This window comes from Antennarius striatus, chromosome 3 (assembly GCF_040054535.1).
Source record: "Antennarius striatus isolate MH-2024 chromosome 3, ASM4005453v1, whole genome shotgun sequence".
Classification (NCBI taxonomy): Eukaryota; Metazoa; Chordata; class Actinopteri; order Lophiiformes; family Antennariidae; genus Antennarius; species Antennarius striatus.
This window is the reverse complement of record NC_090778.1, coordinates 20,147,370-20,165,032: the sequence shown is the minus strand read 5'-3', so window position 1 is coordinate 20,165,032 and position 17,663 is coordinate 20,147,370. Positions and strand designations below refer to the sequence as shown.

The following is a 17,663-nucleotide window of genomic DNA, read 5'->3' as shown; positions in this document are numbered from 1 at the left end:
GTGTCACATCCGCTGGAAGACCTCCGCTCTATATACAAACTCTCACATTGAAAACTTTCTCATTGCCGGCGGGGGAAGGATCAAATCATACCTGACCCGAGATGTAACCCCGATTCCAACTCTCTCCTTTGTGTCTCGGATCCATGATTTTCAGAAGCCTCCCCATCGTGAGCTCATCAAAATGTCTTCGCTATCAGCTTGACCTCTGTGTATTACATGACCTGCTTTCAGACACGTCCTTCAAACACATCTTATGAGCAATCAGAGTTGTCTGAGTTTTTATGACACAGAGACGGACAGAACCGCTTGATGAACACGTCTAAAGATATTTCACTACAGTATACACACCTACAGTCAAGGGTAAACCTCCATTGTTTTCAAAGGGTTGTCCAATTCTAGCTGTTGGGCTTGTCTGTGTGTGTCCTTCATGACAGACACCAATTTGATTGAAAGGTTGTCAACCCACTCCATTTATTTAATAGCTACAGGTTTCTGATCATGTTCAACATACAAAGCATTTAATTATTTGCTAATTACATATATTTTATACTGTGAATAGCTTCACCTGAAAGTGTTACATGCTACGGATCACTAATACTCGCACGCAAGGATGTCTCCTTTAACGTCACATGGCCGCAAGATTTCCTTGTAATAGAGTATTTCTATGATGTGATTAATAACTACTGCAACCATTTATCATATTCAGACATAGGGAAGGATCAAACTGTACGATTAAACTGTGGGTCAACGCCATACAATTGTGCATGCTCACACAGTATCATATATCCAGAGATTATGGATTATGCAGCGGATCAAAGGTGGTGGATTACAGTGTTGATCTTCATTCATTAGCATTCAGAGATTCCTATCCTGCATGAAAATCTAATATCACACCAGGAGATTGGGATTCGTTTCTTCGGCTTCCACAGGCTGGTGATGAGGGCCGTCCTCCAGAGAGGCTGAGAGCTTCTTCTTCTGTGACTGCAGTCGAATTCTAGGCAGCCTGTGAGTCAATAGGGAGCTCAACGCCGTTTCTGCGTTGGCTGCTCACACCAAGTCACTGCACAGCATCCGCTGCTCTCACAGGCTTTAATTAACCTTGTGCACGGCGCATAAACACACTTTAAAATCCTCCACTGGATATGCATGTGTGTGTTACTGAAGCAGTTGTACTTTTCACGCATTAAGAAGCCGGTTTGAAGGAGAGGAGCGAGCGAGAGCCGAGCTTTCTCTCCTTGTATCAATGATAGTGTTATAATGGGTCCATTAAAATAACTCTGCTTCTTTTACCTCCTCCTCTATATTTAACTGTCCACCATCCCGTGGGAGCAGGGAGGTATATGCTATCATATAACACTACGCTACATTACACACATTCATTATGTGCTGAGTAGACACCCTCTGCTCCCGGGAGCGCCCATAAGTGGCCGTATTATTCTAAATCGCCGCTTTCACACCAAAGGATTGAGGATGTGAGGGGAGGAAAAAGGGGAAGGTGGAGTGGCCTATTCAGGTAAAGCAGGTTTGGGGGATTAGGGTTTAGAGGCGAGGTGGGGACACATCGGGTTTAGATGTGCCCCTCACTGAGAAAGACAACAGCGTCTTCTTCGCTTAGTCGGCATATTAAGTCAAAACCTGATGCTTTCTAACTAATTAACAGGAAGACAGTGTAATTTATTTGTTTGTTGTCCTTTTTTCCCCCTGTTTGTTTTGCTTTGTCTGACTGTGACAAATAATGGTGCAAAGCCAGAAACAATCCACTTCTCCTTCACTCACTAATCATTTGCCAGTTTTCTCAGCGATGGACTCCGAGAAGCCTCGCTTTGTACAACAAAACAAACATCCTCCACACTCTGCCCTCTCCCTGTTGGCCGTGTGTGTGTGTGTGTGTGTGTGTGTGTGTGTGTGTGTTTCCTCTTCCTTACAGCCACACTAATTACGCCCTCATTTATGTAATTAATATTCACTGATCCAGCTCCCACTAGTTACAACATCAAAACACTGCAGCGCAGACTGATTACCAGACACACACATGTACACATTGTCCACAGATGAATACACACAGGGGCTTAATGTGAAGAGATCGCTTAGAAAATGCACAGTCAGACGCACAAGTAAACACAGACAAAAAGCGGTGTGTTTTCACCATCCTTGCATCTCTAAAGTCCTCTGATAATACCTGTGATTCAGACGGACTTTAAAGCTTCAGGAGAGCTTCCACCTGGCTGTAGCTCGCTCTACACTGTCCTGTTATGTTCCAGGAAGTTCTTTTATTTGAAGGCATCACAGTAAATAGTTTTACGAGTTTTGGAGTATGCAGAAGCTTCAAAAACAAGCCATACAGAGTCTACTCACAGTCAGATGATCGCAATCAAGTTGACAATAAGGTCAACATAACAAGACATATCTTGTGAGCAACCATCTTCTATCTAAGAGTTTTCTATTCCTGTGTTATTAAGGCTCCATTGGTCCAAACTTGGAAAGTATTTTCTTGACCTACTTTTAATTCTACCAATAAAAATCTATGAGAAAATCGATTCACAAGGTTTGATATAAGTACAGAAACGTACATACACTTAAAAGAAGAAACAAAAAGCACCTACCTCATGGCTCTCAGTGCAATTTTGTACGCCAGTTCAGCGTCGTGAGGTAGGAGAGAAGTAAAGAGATAGCGGGCAAAGGTGTGCATGGGAACACTCTCTCTGTGGATGATCTCTCCAAGGCCAGAGTACGGACCAGCTGCTCAAATAAACGAACAAACACACACACACACACACACACAAAAGGGGGTCTGGTTTTATTGATGGAACAAACCATACAAAGCCGTTATCTGTTGGTACATTTTACTACGTGTCGCTGAAATGTGTTTGCATGGACAGAATAAATAAACATCAAAAATATTACTGTCATGTTTTTTTACGCTCGATGAGGAGTAATTTATCTGGTTCATCCCCCTCCTACCCAGACAGAGGCAAAGCCACATGGCGTTAAAGCACACCGTGACGTCAAGAACCATATGGTCATGTGTGCCGACTTGGCCTCACACTCTCTGGCTGCTTCCCCCCCCTCCCACCCTCACTCCCTCCTCTTCCTGCAATTCCACTTGTCTCTGGTGGGTTATTTTAAACCCCAACAGGCTCCTTAAACCGCAGACCACATCACACGGTGGCATGGCTGCAGGGTTCGGGTGCCTGTGGAGGCCTCGGAGCCTGGCGCTCTATTAGCAGCGGAGCCTGAGGTGGGTGGTCACGCTGGGGCCGAGGCCGCGCTGGGGTTTGGGGTGGGGAAGGAAGCGAGTCTGCCTGCACTACAGGATGTGCTTCCACCCCTCCCTCCCCTCCTGCCTTTCCCATAACCAAACCACATTCTGCTCCAGACACAGTCCAAGCCCAGTAAATGTACACGCTGTTGTGTGAGCACGCATGTGTGTGCTGACACAATACCCCTGGTGTTACTGTGTAAAGAGCTCATTTTGGTCTGGCCCTGGGCAGCTCAGCCTCTATTTGCACCACCAAATGAAAGGATAATAAATAGTGACACAGAGTCCAATGTGTTTTTCCTATTTGAGTAAGAATGTGTAGGTTCTTGGTGCGTGGGAAGAGAGGAGAGAAAAAACAGAGGTGTGTGTGTGGATCTACATGTCTGTATATGTAGCAGCTCAGGGGACTGCTGGGAGGTGTCGTCAAATAAAGGGACAATAACGGTGAAATGTAATCTGTTAGCTCTCTTACCCTCCAACAGAAAGACGGCCTGTTTACGGAAGATTTTGACCAGAGAGTCGTCCAGTTCCACTTCTTGCAGCTTGGCCAATAGCTGCTCTTCGTTGCGACACACCTTCTCTTGAGCGTAAAGCCCGTCAGGCATAACCCGTTGCTGACCTAAGCCTATGAGGGCCGTCTCCACGGCCAGCGCCATGTAAGATTCGCCGTCTCCTAGTAGTCGCTGCACAGGCATTCGTTGGAGCTCCGCTCGGCTAACCACGCTGGAACAGTCTGGAAAAAAGAGGAGACAGGAGAGGGTGAGGGGAGGAGAGAAGGAGCCGAAACAAAGGAGGCCAGTTCACATGAAGAGTCAACCAGCCTGTGTTCTTTTCTGAGGTTTTTTTGGACTCTGGACGCGTCTGTCTCCTATAGAATACCGCTGTGTTAGTCACGCAGTAAAGGCCTGAACCCAGAGACCAACCCAAAAATAAAGTTTAGGATCGCTTCTTTGCTCTCCTCGGAGGAGGAGGAGGAGGAGAGGGCTATTTCTGTGAGCAGAGGAGGCAATGAGGGACAGAGCTATCCCAGAGCGTAGGTAGCAGAGAATCGGAAGAAGAATATGAGGAGCGATGATAAGACAAAGGGGATTTGTGCTTTCTTTCTAACATCTGCCATTTAATGCAGGATAAGGAAAACTAAAATTAAATATATCTCCTGTTCTGCAGCTACAAAGTCGCTCTAGTGGAGTAAAAACTGGGTTGTGAGAGTTGGAAAATGTAAGCATATGGAAATTATTGTGTACTTTCAGGATTATAGCCTTGCATTTTACATATCAGACACAAATCATACGTCACAGCAGCAGAACTGCATGCTGGTCCGTCTAAGTCAGCAGCACCTGAGAGATCTAAGCAGGTGTTGGACCCTTCCTCTCCCACTCGTCCCGACTCGGTAAGGGTGCTGAACAGGGTACCGATGGGATCCAGGGGGTGTCCCACCCAACCCTCCATGTTGGTTATGGAGGTGTGGCCTTTATGGAGCAACTCTGAGACAAGACAGAAGGGATGGAAACAGTGAGACCGAATGACACAATGTCAAAATGATCAAATATAGTTTTTTTTTAACTGCTTTGTTTTTCTTGATCAAACATTATTTAACTTAAATTCAGAATTAGAATCATGTGACATACGTGACGGTGCTTTGATGTGTAACAGCTTTGCTCTTTGGCCGTACAAATTATACTAAAACTTATGAACCATAACCAGCAAAAACCAACTTCACCTTTTTTGTGCCGGCGGAAGTGTTCCAGTTGCCTCTGCTGCTGCCGTCGTAGCGTGTTCACCACGGCGATGGCCAATCGGAGTGCTTCCCTTGGGTAACCGTGTGACCGCAGGGCATCCACCCTGGCGCACGCCGTTGGGACGTGTTCTGAGGGGGGAGGGAATGTTTTAACTCCGACAGTCTTCCGCTGGCTGCCTTCACAACCCAACTTAGAGTGTATGAGTAACTAACATGACAGATGGGCTCTCTCTCTCTTACACTCACACTCACCGTGCCACAAGGGCCAGCCACGAGAGTCAAAGAGGGAGCCCTCCTGGTTGTCATGGTAACAATAGTTGGCATAGAGGTCACTGGCGATGATGTGCTGGAGGTGTCGGTCCTGCCAGTGCAGGTCGCAGGCCTCGATTGCTCGCGTGAACACAGTCCTGTGGGGGCGCAGCTCTACAGGAAGAGGAGGAGGAGGAGGAGGATAGAAGTGAGGAAGAGGTGTGACACGATTTAAATACCCTGCATGTGGTAAGAAGAAGGCAGCTAGGAATGACATGCTCAGTCATACAGGTGCTCATTTTTACCATAAATACCCCTGTGCTTTAATATCTACTGATAAAAGTGTTTTGAAGACAAACATAATAATAAAAATAACTAGTACCATTGCAGTCACAGCGACACCCCTGAATTATTTTCATAGATCAATTCACTAGCTTTGATCTACGGTTTTACTCACACTGGCCTTCTCCCTAGTCTTTCTATCTTATCCGGTTCCTGAGTGTACAAAAGTTGAAATGTTGACCTTGACCTAGTTTTCTCAAGGTCAAGGTCATCATCTCATTTTCATCCCCTTTGCCGCCCGAGTAATGTGCTTTTTGTTCCATCTTTCTATCTGCAACGGTTGTGAAGATATTTGGTGGACGTACTAATAGACGGACAAACGGACGAACACACAAACGCTGACAATAACATCGCCGCTTTGAAGTGGGATGTAATAATAATGATAGTAATAATAAAAACACAAATACCTTCTTCGACAAGGCATAAAAATCTGCACAGGGGCTTTAATCAAGAAAGCCACGGTGTAATAGAGCATGAAAACCTTTAGAGTGAGGGGGCTGTGTTGAATATTTCTGATCAGGCAGTGACTGATGCTTTGGATGAACAGGAATGTTCTACCAGTGTTAATCAAGGGCTTCCCTGCACACATCTATCGCTGTAGAACGTCTCAAACGTGACATGCATTATTAAAAACTAAGTATGTTATTGACTGACATACAAAACTTATCAGTCTCTGACCTTGGTTGCCATGGGCACCCTGAGGCAGTGAGTGGGTGAGGTTTGGCAGCTCGTTGCTGTGGTTACCATCCTCCCAGGGGCAGACGTCCACACTGTTCCATCTGCGCAGCTGGCGCAACCATGATGACTTCTGCTCCGGTTTGCAGTGGGGGTTAAGTACGATGCACATCCATAGGGCACCTGGACACACACACATAAACACACAAACAACTTAAACAAATCAAAACAAACTTCAGTTAGCTGCTTCACTAGCAGAAGTGTGACCATGATGCAAGAAAGTAGTCATACAATGCTGCTTTAAAAAAAAGAATCCTTAATACAGTTATCACGCAAGACTGAAAGCTGGAGGCAGTTTTCTAAGATGTGCAGCATTCATAACAGTCTTTTTCTTTTGGTGCACATTTTATATGCTACCTCCATCTTGCACTGGAATACAAAAGTCTGTGACAACAGAGAACTTAACTAGTCCCCAGGCAACGCTGACTGCGCACACATCATTTTGGAGTAAATTGGAACAAACAGAATATGAAAAGTGGCTACGTCCCTGGAGATGCAGGCGCATTCAGGGTTTCTGCTCTCAAGACTGCTGAAGATAAGTACTGTAGACTCCACTGTTTGGGCGAGTGCGCACGGTCATGATGTACGTACGTATGCGCGTGTGCAAAAGGCAAAGAAGAGTTTGGTGAGGAAGGACGAAGACAAGGACGGAGTGGGAACGTGAAGAAACACAAAGAGAAGCCAGGTGCAGAACAGACGGAGAGCAGACAACAAGGAGAAGAGGAGCAGAGATGATACGGATGAGGAGACGCGGGCGAGGATGAGCGAATGAGGCTTGGCTTTGTGTCTGGAGGAGAGGAGTAGCTGCTGCTCAAAGAGGAGAAAGACAAAAGAGAGAGAGCGAGAGAGAGAGAAAGAGAAAGAGAGAGAGAGAGATGCCAAGAGGCAGAATTCACCACACATTGAGGGAGTGATAAGGACTAGGGAAGAAGGGTTTGAAGTGTGGACTTCAAAGAAACCCAACACACACTCCAAAAAATACATGGGATTGAAACAGATGAAATCACTGTGCTGTCCTCACAAAGTACAGAATAAGACCAAAGGGAGAAAACGAACATCATCATCAACAAACACTGCGGCATCGTCAACGACAACAAATAGCGAGAGACGACGACGCTGCTGTCGTGGTGACGGGCTCCTCGGTTTGGTGGTTGGCAAGGCAGTGTTTTTCTGTGCGTCTGTCAGAAGAACGACACATTCCGACAAAGTGGCAAAACCACGTGAAATGTTTGAGAACAAGACGGAGATCATGTGGCTGCATCAAATCACTTACAATCCACATAGATGGTCCTGTTGAGCTGTCAACTTTGTATCAGTAAAGAGAGTGTAACCATCTTGGGTAACAAATAAACAGGACAAACGTGTGTGTGGTGTGTGTCTATCTCCATGCACATTTGTGGGACAGTCGGTGGATGCGTGTGTGTCTGTGTGTGTTTGTGTGGAGTGTTTTCCACTCTCACCTAGCTCGTCCCAGAGCTGTCTGTACTTGTCGGTCATGCTGGTGCCCTGCTGTCTCCAAAGCGCCAGCCGGGGGTCAGCCATGAACTGTTCTGTGATCAGTGTTAGCATCCTCGCTCCGTTGGAGTCACGCATCTTCAGCATCTCCCTAACCTGTAGGTAGAGAGACGAGGACGGTTAAGTAAGGCCCGCGCACACACACACACACACACACACACACACACACACACACACACACACACACACACACACACAACTTAGAGACACTGGACATTACACAAAATGACACAGGAAAGCAGTTCCATGATGATTGTGAAAAGCCTCAAAAACATTCAAACTGCTTTAATGCTTTTGCACATTGTGTCTTTTCAGAAAGTTATAATAATTTATAAGTTGATAATTTCTTCATATCCCCTCATCAAGAATTCATCACAAAGTTTTTAAGATCCATCTGCATCTTTTTCAATGCTGTTGTGTTTCAACTGCTGCGGAGCTGCAGTGCACAACTGTCCCTATGGGGATGATTTAAGGTGAATTGGATTCAAAAAGAAAAAAAAAATCTTTCTAAAGAAATCCATGTTAGCTGCAAAACGCCTCAGATAGCCATTTGGTTTACTTGTTTTCAAAGGGCAGTGTGCAACAAAAAGGGTGGTGTCCAGTATTTACCCTCCGAGCTGAAAGTATGCAGCCTACACTCTCACTCTTCTGTCTAATCGGTATTGCCCTCATACTTAATGCCCATGCCCTTGTTTTTTTTCTTCTTTTGTTCAAACTTTGACTAGAAAGATCAAGTAGTTTTCAAAGGCATTTTATGCCTTGTGAATAATTTATCGCTCACTGAAGAATACACTTCAAATCTAGAGTCACTTACATACAACATAAACAGATGTACTGTATTTGAAGGCTGAACAGCTTCAGTATGAGTGAAATGAAAATTTGGATACTGGTCATTATTTGATGTTAACAGTAAGAAAGAAACAGAATCAGAGGAATGTAAAAGATGAATAGAAACTAGGTGAAAACCAAAGAGCCTGAACCTCTACTGAGTCGACTCCATCATATCATTGTGAATAAAAGGCCATCGTTTAACTCCCATAATATGACTCTTGAAAGTTCACCATTGGAATTTTGTACCATGTTAATAATTTGATAGTTCTTCAGAAATATTTTGACAGTGGTTTTCTTCAGGATGTAGCTCAGTAACTCTTAAATTATTAATCAAATTTCAAATTAATCAAATTTCGCCACTTGTACTCGCAGCAGCAGTCTGGTCCCTCAGGTGAGCCTGTATTATTATTATTATCTCCCCACCTATATACTGTATTTGAATAGGCCCATGTGAAAAAGTCTCACGCTTGTCACCAACTCCACCCGTTACCTGTCAATCAAGCACCCAACCAGTCACGGCGCATCTGTCAGAAGGAATCACGTGAACAACATGGCGTAAGGCCTCTGCTATGTTAGGAGAAGAACTAACTATTCATGGACTTCCCAGTTAACATAATTTTAGAGTGTCATAACTGTTCCAACAATTTTCATGTTTTTGAGTAGAGAGTCCAAAGAGCAGGAACGAGACAGAAAACGGCAACGAATTCTGAGTGAAACTCCGACTAAAAGAGAGGAAAGGATTGCGTCACAAAAAGTACTACTTAGCCAGAGCCAATGAATGCCAAGCACAAAAGAAAAATCACCAAGAAAAAGTAAGGTGGGGTATACAATAAGTACGCTATCAACCAAAGGTGTCTGTTACTAGTTATCAAATAAATAAATTAATCGATTAATGCCATTCCCAGTCATTATTTACTATCTATCTTGCTCCATAGAACAAGGTAGCTATTCGTTCATGTCATGTTTCATATGAAGTCTGCTATTATTGTTTTATCGTGGAATTTCCACGGGTTCCCAATAGTTATTATTAAATAATAATAATAATAATATTATTATTATTTAGTATCTCAAAGTTAAGAAGGTGTCATATAAGAACATAAAAAACTCTGAATCCAGAGGATGATCCTCTGGATCCGGATTGCTCCTTGGGCTGTATAACACGTCTGCTTAAAAAAAATGTCAAATTCCACTTTTAACTTTTCACTTTTAATGAGTCTGTTTCACAAAGCAGGGTTAATAAACCCACAGTAAAACATGTAGCTCTGGGTTGACTAACTCTGAACCTGTAAACCCAGGGTTTGAGGTTTCACAAAGGCCGTTCAAAGTTAGTTTCATCAACTCAGTGTATATTGATTGCACAATTCAGCAGGTGCGACATAACTCTAATAAGACATTATTCTATGCACATGAAGACTTTGGGTAAAATTTTGGAAAAAAGAGGAACAGCGCTGTGGCTGCAAAGAAGAGAGTGATGACATGAGAGTCAATGCATTAGTTGAAATGTAGTCCATTGTAATCATGATAAAATTACAAGAGGAAAATGGTTTGAATGATTATTTTATTTAGCCACAATCCAGCGGGGGGAGAAGTGCACATGGCAGCAGCTGAGAATGAAGTATAAAAACATTGTTCACACAGGTCAGAATTTTGCATCATCTCATGGGTATACCTCCTCATCCTCATTATGTTTGATATTGTACAGCAATCCCCAACGTAATCTTCACACAAATATAAATGTGCTTTCATCTGTATCAACATCTGTTAAACAATGATATTTAATTTTTTTAATTCTAATTAAATAAAAGACTAAATTGGCATATTCATGTTATAAAAATAGTTCACAAGAAGAACATTCATACTTGCTCATATTCCAATATTATAGCCATTTTGCATGGTTTCCTTGATAATAGCCAAAACTGCTTCAGTTCTTACATCAATAGCTGCGGCACTGTACTGATTATAATAGCTGTTAGACGTTCCAAGTTTTATTTTCTAAAACATGTTTATCATATTTTAGTCACATGATACACATGTGTTGTTCATAGTCATAGTAAACATTATTGTTAAATGTACCATATATTGTTCTCCTCTAATAGTATGAAGAACTTCTTCTTCTTTTCCTTTCAGCTTTTCCCTTCAGGGGTCGCCACAGCGAATCAATTGCCTCCATCTAACCCTGTCCTTTGCATCCTCTTCTCTCACACCAACTACCTTCTTGTCCTCTTTCACCACATCCATAAACCTCCTCTTTGGTCTTCCTCTAGGCCTCCTGCCTGGCAGTTCAAAACTCAGCATCCTTCTAGTAATAGTAGTAGTAGTGCATCTTGCCGTGCGATAGACTCGAAAATCTTTATGATTAAAATCTTTCCTCTGATCTATATTATTATTCTTATTTTTTTTCAATGCATCCTGTTTTTTGTTTTTTTTTTACTTCCTCAGCTTTTTTGATGTACACAGTGGGTTTGAGTGAGACTGCAGAATTTATTTAATTAGAGCAAAACTGCTGGGTGAAAAATATTTTTACCTCATTGAAGATTGATCAAATGCATCAATTTTTGGTAAATGCTTGGACCCTCTGCAAAATATGGCCCCTTTATGGCCCTTCATTGGCTATGATAAAAGGCAATGAAAAAGGTTTTAAAAAAAAAAAAGTGGTAGAGATTGCCCTTTTGGGATGAGTCGGACAACTGTATTAACAATTGTAAATAATAAGGACAAGGTTTTAGCACATGTCAAATATGAAGCCCCAGAGATGAAGAATACCATCAACAATAAGAAAAGAGGCAAAATCTTTGAGGAAATTGATTATTTGAATCGTCAGCATGCTTGTATTAGTCAAGAAATCATTCAAAAGAAGGTGTTTTCTTTGTTTGAAGACCTGCAGATAAAATACCCAGATGAGAAAGATGTAGAGTTCAAGGCAAGTTAAGGATGATACATGACATTTAAGGAACGAAGACGTTAAAACTGAAGGTGACAGGGCATCAGCTGATAAACAAGCAGCAGTGGAATTTTCTAATGCGTTACAGAAAATCAGTGAAGAAAACCGGCTTTTTCCCAAACAGATTGAGTGGTTGTTTGTCTTTCATGTGGCTCTGCAGTGCACTGGTGTCGCGCTCGGAGTGTCCCCTCGCTGTCTCTCGCCCATAATCAGCCGGGAGAAATTCCAGTGACGCCCGTGACCCGCAAAAGTGGAAGAAGCAGTTGAGAAGTTGAATGAGGGAATGTTTTTAAGCTTAAAATAGATTTGTATTAACCATATATTACTCAAAATGCATTAAAAAAATAAGGTACGGAACTGGAATGGATATTTTAAATTTAGCCTGGTGAAAAATTGATTCAACTTAAGTCATTTTTCAACTCACTTAGCGTGTCCTGGAACGACGTAAGCCAAGGTATACCTGTATCTACCACCATATGATGCAATGTGGAAATGTGGGCATGGCCTTGGAGGTGAAACCAGCTAAATGTAGAGTGGTACTTTTTTCAACAATGAGAAAACCTTGAGGGCACACACTTACATCAAAATGTTACCAACTTGTGCATGAAGTATTTACCCGAGACGGGCAACTGGTTCACCCAGTTAAACAGATCCAAGGTCTGTGTGTGTTTTCATATTGGAAAAAAATAATCATAGGTATAAATAGAATATATATATATAAATAGAAATGTACCTTGTCCATTTGTATGAAATAATAATAATAGTGGTAGTCGTAATAGTTGTGGCTGTGGTTGTACAAAACTTTGGATACAGACACAACAGCTGTTTCACTTCCTCTCAGTACCTGATGCTAAATTAAATTCTTCTTCTTTTCCTTTCGGCTTTTCCCTTCAGGGGTCGCCACAGCAAATCAATTGCCTCCATCTAACCCTGTCCTTTGCATCCTCTTCTCTCACACCAACTACCTTCATGTCTTTCATTATATCCATAAACCTCCTTTGATCTTCCTCTAGGCCTCCTGCCTGGCAGTTCAAAACCCAGCATCCTTCTACCAATATATTCACTATCTCTCCTCTGGACATGTCCAAACCATCTCAGTTTGGCCTCTCTGACTTTATCTCCAAAACCTCTAACATGTGCTGTCCCTCTGATGTACTCATTCCTGATCCTATCCTTCCTGGTCACTCCCAAAGAGAACCTCAGCATCTTCATCTCTGCTACCTCCAGCTCTGTCTCCTGTCTTTTCCTCAGTGACACTGTCTCTAGACCAAACAACATCGCTGGTCTCACAACAGTTTTGTACACCTTTCCTTTGATTTTAGCTGAAACTCCTCTATCACACATTACACCTGACACTTTGCTCCACCCGTTCCATCCTGCCTTTACATGCTTCTTCACCTCTTTTCCAGACTCTCCATACTCTGGACTGTTGACCCTAAGTACTTAAAATCCTCCATCTTCTTGATCTCTTCTCCCTGTAACCTCACTCTTCCACTTGGGTCCCTCTCATTCACACACATGTACTCTGTCTTACTGCGGCTATCCTTCATTCCTCTCCTTTCCAGGACAAACCTCCACCTGTACAGCTTCTCCTCCATCTGTTCCCTGCTTTCACTGCAGATTACAATGCAATCTGCAAACATCATGGTCCATGGAGATTCCTGTCTAACCTCGTCTGTCAGCCTGTCCATCACCATAGTAAACAAGAAGGGGCTCAGAGCTGATCCCTGATGCAGTCCCACCTCCACCCTGAACTCCTCTGTCACACCTACAGCACACCTCACCACTGTCTTACAGTCCTCATAAATGTCCTGCACCGCTCTATCATCTGCGGTGCACTGGCGTCGTGCCTGGAGTGTCCCCCGCCTCATGCCCTCTGCCGCCGAGATAGGCTCTGACTCCCCGTGACCCGCTGCGGCGGTGGTTATCTGAAGATGAGTGACTGACTGACCGCTCTAACATACTTTTCTGCCACTCCAGACTTCCTCATACAATACCACAGTTCCTCTCTAGACACCCTGTCATAAGCTTTCTCCAGATCTACAAAAACACAATGCAGCTCCGTTTGGCCTTCTCTGTACTTCTCACAATTATATTACAGGCTCTCTCAGGAATAATCCTGAGGTGACGTAAGCCCTGGAAACAGGCTTTCAGCAAGCCTATGGTCATCTCCAACCAGCCTCTTGTCCTGCAGTGAATCCAGTTGAAGTTCTGTTGGGGCCTGGGTAACCAATGTCCTCCAGATAAACACCATCAAACTCTCCTGTAATGTATTGTGGATTCAATATAGTGGATTAAAGGACGGAGACAAGTGAATTATTGTGTTAATCTTTAGGCTACTGACCACGTTACAGTCTGCTGCTCAGGTAAGAATCATCATACATCCATGAGCCAGGAAGCGACCCAGAGCACTTTGGCTTCACATCAGAAATGTATGCTGCAGCATCACACATGATCTGGACTGATTTTAGTTTACCTGTGTTTAAACAGTACTCAGTCTACTGTACCAGATGGGAATGTGGGTGCCATCTATGCAGCCAATTACATTTGCAAATCCAAAAATAAAATATAGTTACTAATCCAAGTCTGAGGTTTCAGCACAATGTCATTAAGAGAATATAATTTCAAATTAATTGATCAGATTTCTACATCATTCACCTGCAATTCTGTGGAACTCCTCCTTGATGATTCTGATGAGTTTATCTCCAGTGAAATTGACAAACTGGAGTAAAAGCCATTTCAAGGCAAGGCCCACTGAGCTGATCTCCCACATTATATAAAAAAACTACCGTTTGTAAAGAAAAAATAAAAACTAAACGTAGCGCTACACACAATACCTGCTAGAATGTGGGAGCATGACTGTTTTGTTCTGCTGCAGATGTGAGGATGGATCAGGTCGCGGATGTGTGTGGTGGATCGGGACGTGAACTGGTACCGATCATAAAGATAAATGTCTGGATATAACGGGACATCTGAATCCGGGACAATAATATTCATTTCTCTGTGAGTTAATGATGAACTTTCACCAATGGGATCCTCGTCAAACAGACATGCTACGTTTGCATCTAAAATACCTCTAAAATATGGAGGGTTTTTTTTTTGAAAAAACAAACGACACTAAAACTCTCCGTCCGAACCAGGAAATGAAGCCGTGCCATCTGCGGTGACAGGGGGTGGAGTCAGATGAAACCCTGGGTTAGTGGAATAAAACCTGCTCCCCACCAGCTTAGCTTCAGAGAGTCTGTTACTGCGGTAACAAACCCAGAGGTTCAGTTTACCTCCCTTCATGAAACAAGCCACGGTTACTCCTCTGACTCTGGGTTAAGTTCCCTCCCTTTGTGAAACCAGAAACCCTGGTTTTCTCTGATTTCAGGGTTAACATATCCAGGGTTTCCACTAAATCTGCTTTGTGAAACACACCCTTTGAGTAATCCTACAAACAAACAAACAACAACAAATCTATGCCAATAAAAAAAACCAAAACTACCACCGAGGCAGAGATAATCATGATTTTAAATATAAAAAATTGTGTAGAAAAACTTCCATTTAGAAAGCAAACTGTCAGTGTTTTAACCATTTCTTTTATTCACCTTTGGTGAAGTAACATCCATTTTTTCTTCTTTTTAGTCTTGTGAGGAAGAACATGCACGCGCGCGCGTGCGCACACATACACACACACACACACACACACAGTGCATCAAGTACTTTCATGTGTGCACACAGAGGCACACACATCACCCTTTTGTTGTCTCACTGGCAGGAGTAGTGAGAACATTTTTTCACAAATAGACACCATTAAAAAGGTGCAAACACCCACACACACACACACACACACACACACACACACACATATATGTGTGTTCGTCATACAAGGGCAGCTCGGTATGCTTTACTGGAAGAACATATATGTGGCTGGCGGTGAGTGTGTGTTCTAGGACGGATATAACATAAAGAGCACAAAGCCGAGACACATTGGAGAAGCTTCATGATAACAGCCTTGACATGTAGTCTTCAGTTAACGCACACTACATTAAAAATGGCAGAGCTCGGCCACTGCGACACCAGACCACAGAGACAAGTGCACATATCTCAGAAACTTACATAAAGGAGAATAGAGTGCAAGCTTCTCCTCCATCTACATCACCTTCATTCCCTTTATCGTACATTCTCTCTCTGAGATCGGCCTCAGCTACTAAGCGGTGGCACCTTTTAATATATGTGCGCTGCTTTGTCTGGCATTGCTTTGAACAAAAGTGGCCTCTTTTCATGTCGGGAATATAAGAGGTTAGTGCACCAGAGAAAAACAAGAAAGATCTTTATTAATGGGATACAGAGGAGAGGACCAGAGAGCTGAAACTACATTTCTTGTAAACATAAAAGTGCACATAAAGGTAGAGAGGTAAACCTACACAGGCCGCATGTGATGTAAGTTTGTGGTCCAGGTGGTTGCAGCTGGTGTGGTGTGTGTGTGTGTTCTCGCCTTGCTGAAGAGGAGGTTGAGCTGCTTGCCCGAGCCGTGGTATCCTCCCTGTGACAGGAAGAGCTTCACCTGCTCCTGGACCTGCTCCTCATCCAGATGCCAGCAGTTCTCATCATCCACACTGGCTCCTGCTGTGGGGTCCGGGGCCCCTAAACATACACATACATGTGTTTTACATACATTTGCCATCTCTTGATATTTACTAATTGGTTTATTTGGAGGGAATGATGCAAAACAACATTAACAGAGGTCACAATGAAATGACACAGGTGTGTTCTATACAGGGCTCCTCGTCCCAAATTAATGTGTGCCCTCTAACCAGGGTCAGAGGTCGCCTATTAGCTTTATCTAGGGGCCAAAGCTTAGGTTAACTTGGATTTGGTTAAGATCAGGCTTCCCCCTTAACCAATGTATGTCTGACCATTATTGTTATTATTATTACATCCCACTTCAAATGTATTGATGTATTGTAATTGTCAGTGTTCGTGTTTTCGTCCGTTCGTCTGTTAGTCCACCAAATATCTTCACAACTGTTGCAGATGGAAAGATGAAAGACAAACCACATTAGTCGGGCGGCAAAGGGGATGAAAATGAGATGATAACCTTGACCTTGAGAAAACTAGGTCAAGGTCAAATTTTAACTTTTGTAAACTCAGGAACTGGATAAGACAGAAGGATGAGGGAGAAGTCCAGGGTAAGGACCGTAGATCAAAGCTAGTGATTTGATCTATGAAAGTAGGTAGCTTGGATCTTTGACCTACGCAAGTACAGTAGGTCAGGGTAAAATTTTGAATTCAGGGGTGTCACGAGAAGTTGCAGTCTGTGACTGTTTTGGTTCTTGTTAAAACCTTGTCCTAACCTGAACTAGAACAATAAATCAAAAGTGCAGAGATTGTAAATTGTTTTTCTGCACTACTGATGGAGTTTATTAATGATCATGAATATGAAAACACAACCGTTAGCTTTCTGGAAACAACTGAATTGTTTAGGACATTTTTTTCAGTGGGCGGCATGGTGGTGCAGTGGGTAGCGCTGTTGCTACCCACTGCATGTTCTCCCCGTGTCTGCGTGGGTTCTCTCCGGGTTCTCCGGCTTCCTCCCACCTCCAAAAACATGCGCTTCAGGTTAATTGCTTGTTACAAATTGCCCATAGGTATGAGTGTGTGCGTATGTGGCTCTGCGTTTCACTGGCATCGCGCCTGGAGTTTCCCTAGCCTCACGACCTAAGCCAGCTGGGATAGGCTCCAGCCCCCCGCGACCGGCAACAGCGGATAAAGTGGTGAAGGAAAACTCCAATAAGGCAAAAAGATTCTTTAGTTCCAGTTACTAAAACTGTTATTATTCAGCTCTGAATTATTAGTGGAAAACAAAAAGAATAACCTCGGTACTTTAGAAATGACCACATATCAATTTTTGTTGACATGGTATACCATTATTGTTAGCTTTACTTATAATAAATAATTATTGTAGTCCTATTTCAACAGTGGCTATAAAAGTGTTAAATGTCACACACTCTTAACAGTAGCATGCTACATTCACATTATATGTCACGTGATCATTTCAATGTTTCAGA

At 43.0% G+C, this 17,663-nt stretch overlaps 1 protein-coding gene across 1 annotated transcript in view; it reads right to left on the bottom strand.

The window, feature by feature from the left end:
• Nucleotides 1-17,663, bottom strand: part of LOC137592388 (zinc finger SWIM domain-containing protein 6) — a 49,746-nt gene that overhangs the window by 5,604 nt on the left and 26,479 nt on the right. Inside the window, exons 3-10 of the mRNA XM_068310533.1 lie at nucleotides 16,091-16,239; nucleotides 7,784-7,934; nucleotides 6,267-6,446; nucleotides 5,250-5,420; nucleotides 4,980-5,126; nucleotides 4,597-4,743; nucleotides 3,732-3,992; nucleotides 2,604-2,739 (exon numbers count right to left, since the gene is read on the bottom strand). Of these exons, the coding sequence (XP_068166634.1) occupies nucleotides 2,604-2,739; nucleotides 3,732-3,992; nucleotides 4,597-4,743; nucleotides 4,980-5,126; nucleotides 5,250-5,420; nucleotides 6,267-6,446; nucleotides 7,784-7,934; nucleotides 16,091-16,239 (1,342 nt within the window). The remainder of the gene's footprint in view (nucleotides 1-2,603; nucleotides 2,740-3,731; nucleotides 3,993-4,596; nucleotides 4,744-4,979; nucleotides 5,127-5,249; nucleotides 5,421-6,266; nucleotides 6,447-7,783; nucleotides 7,935-16,090; nucleotides 16,240-17,663) is intronic.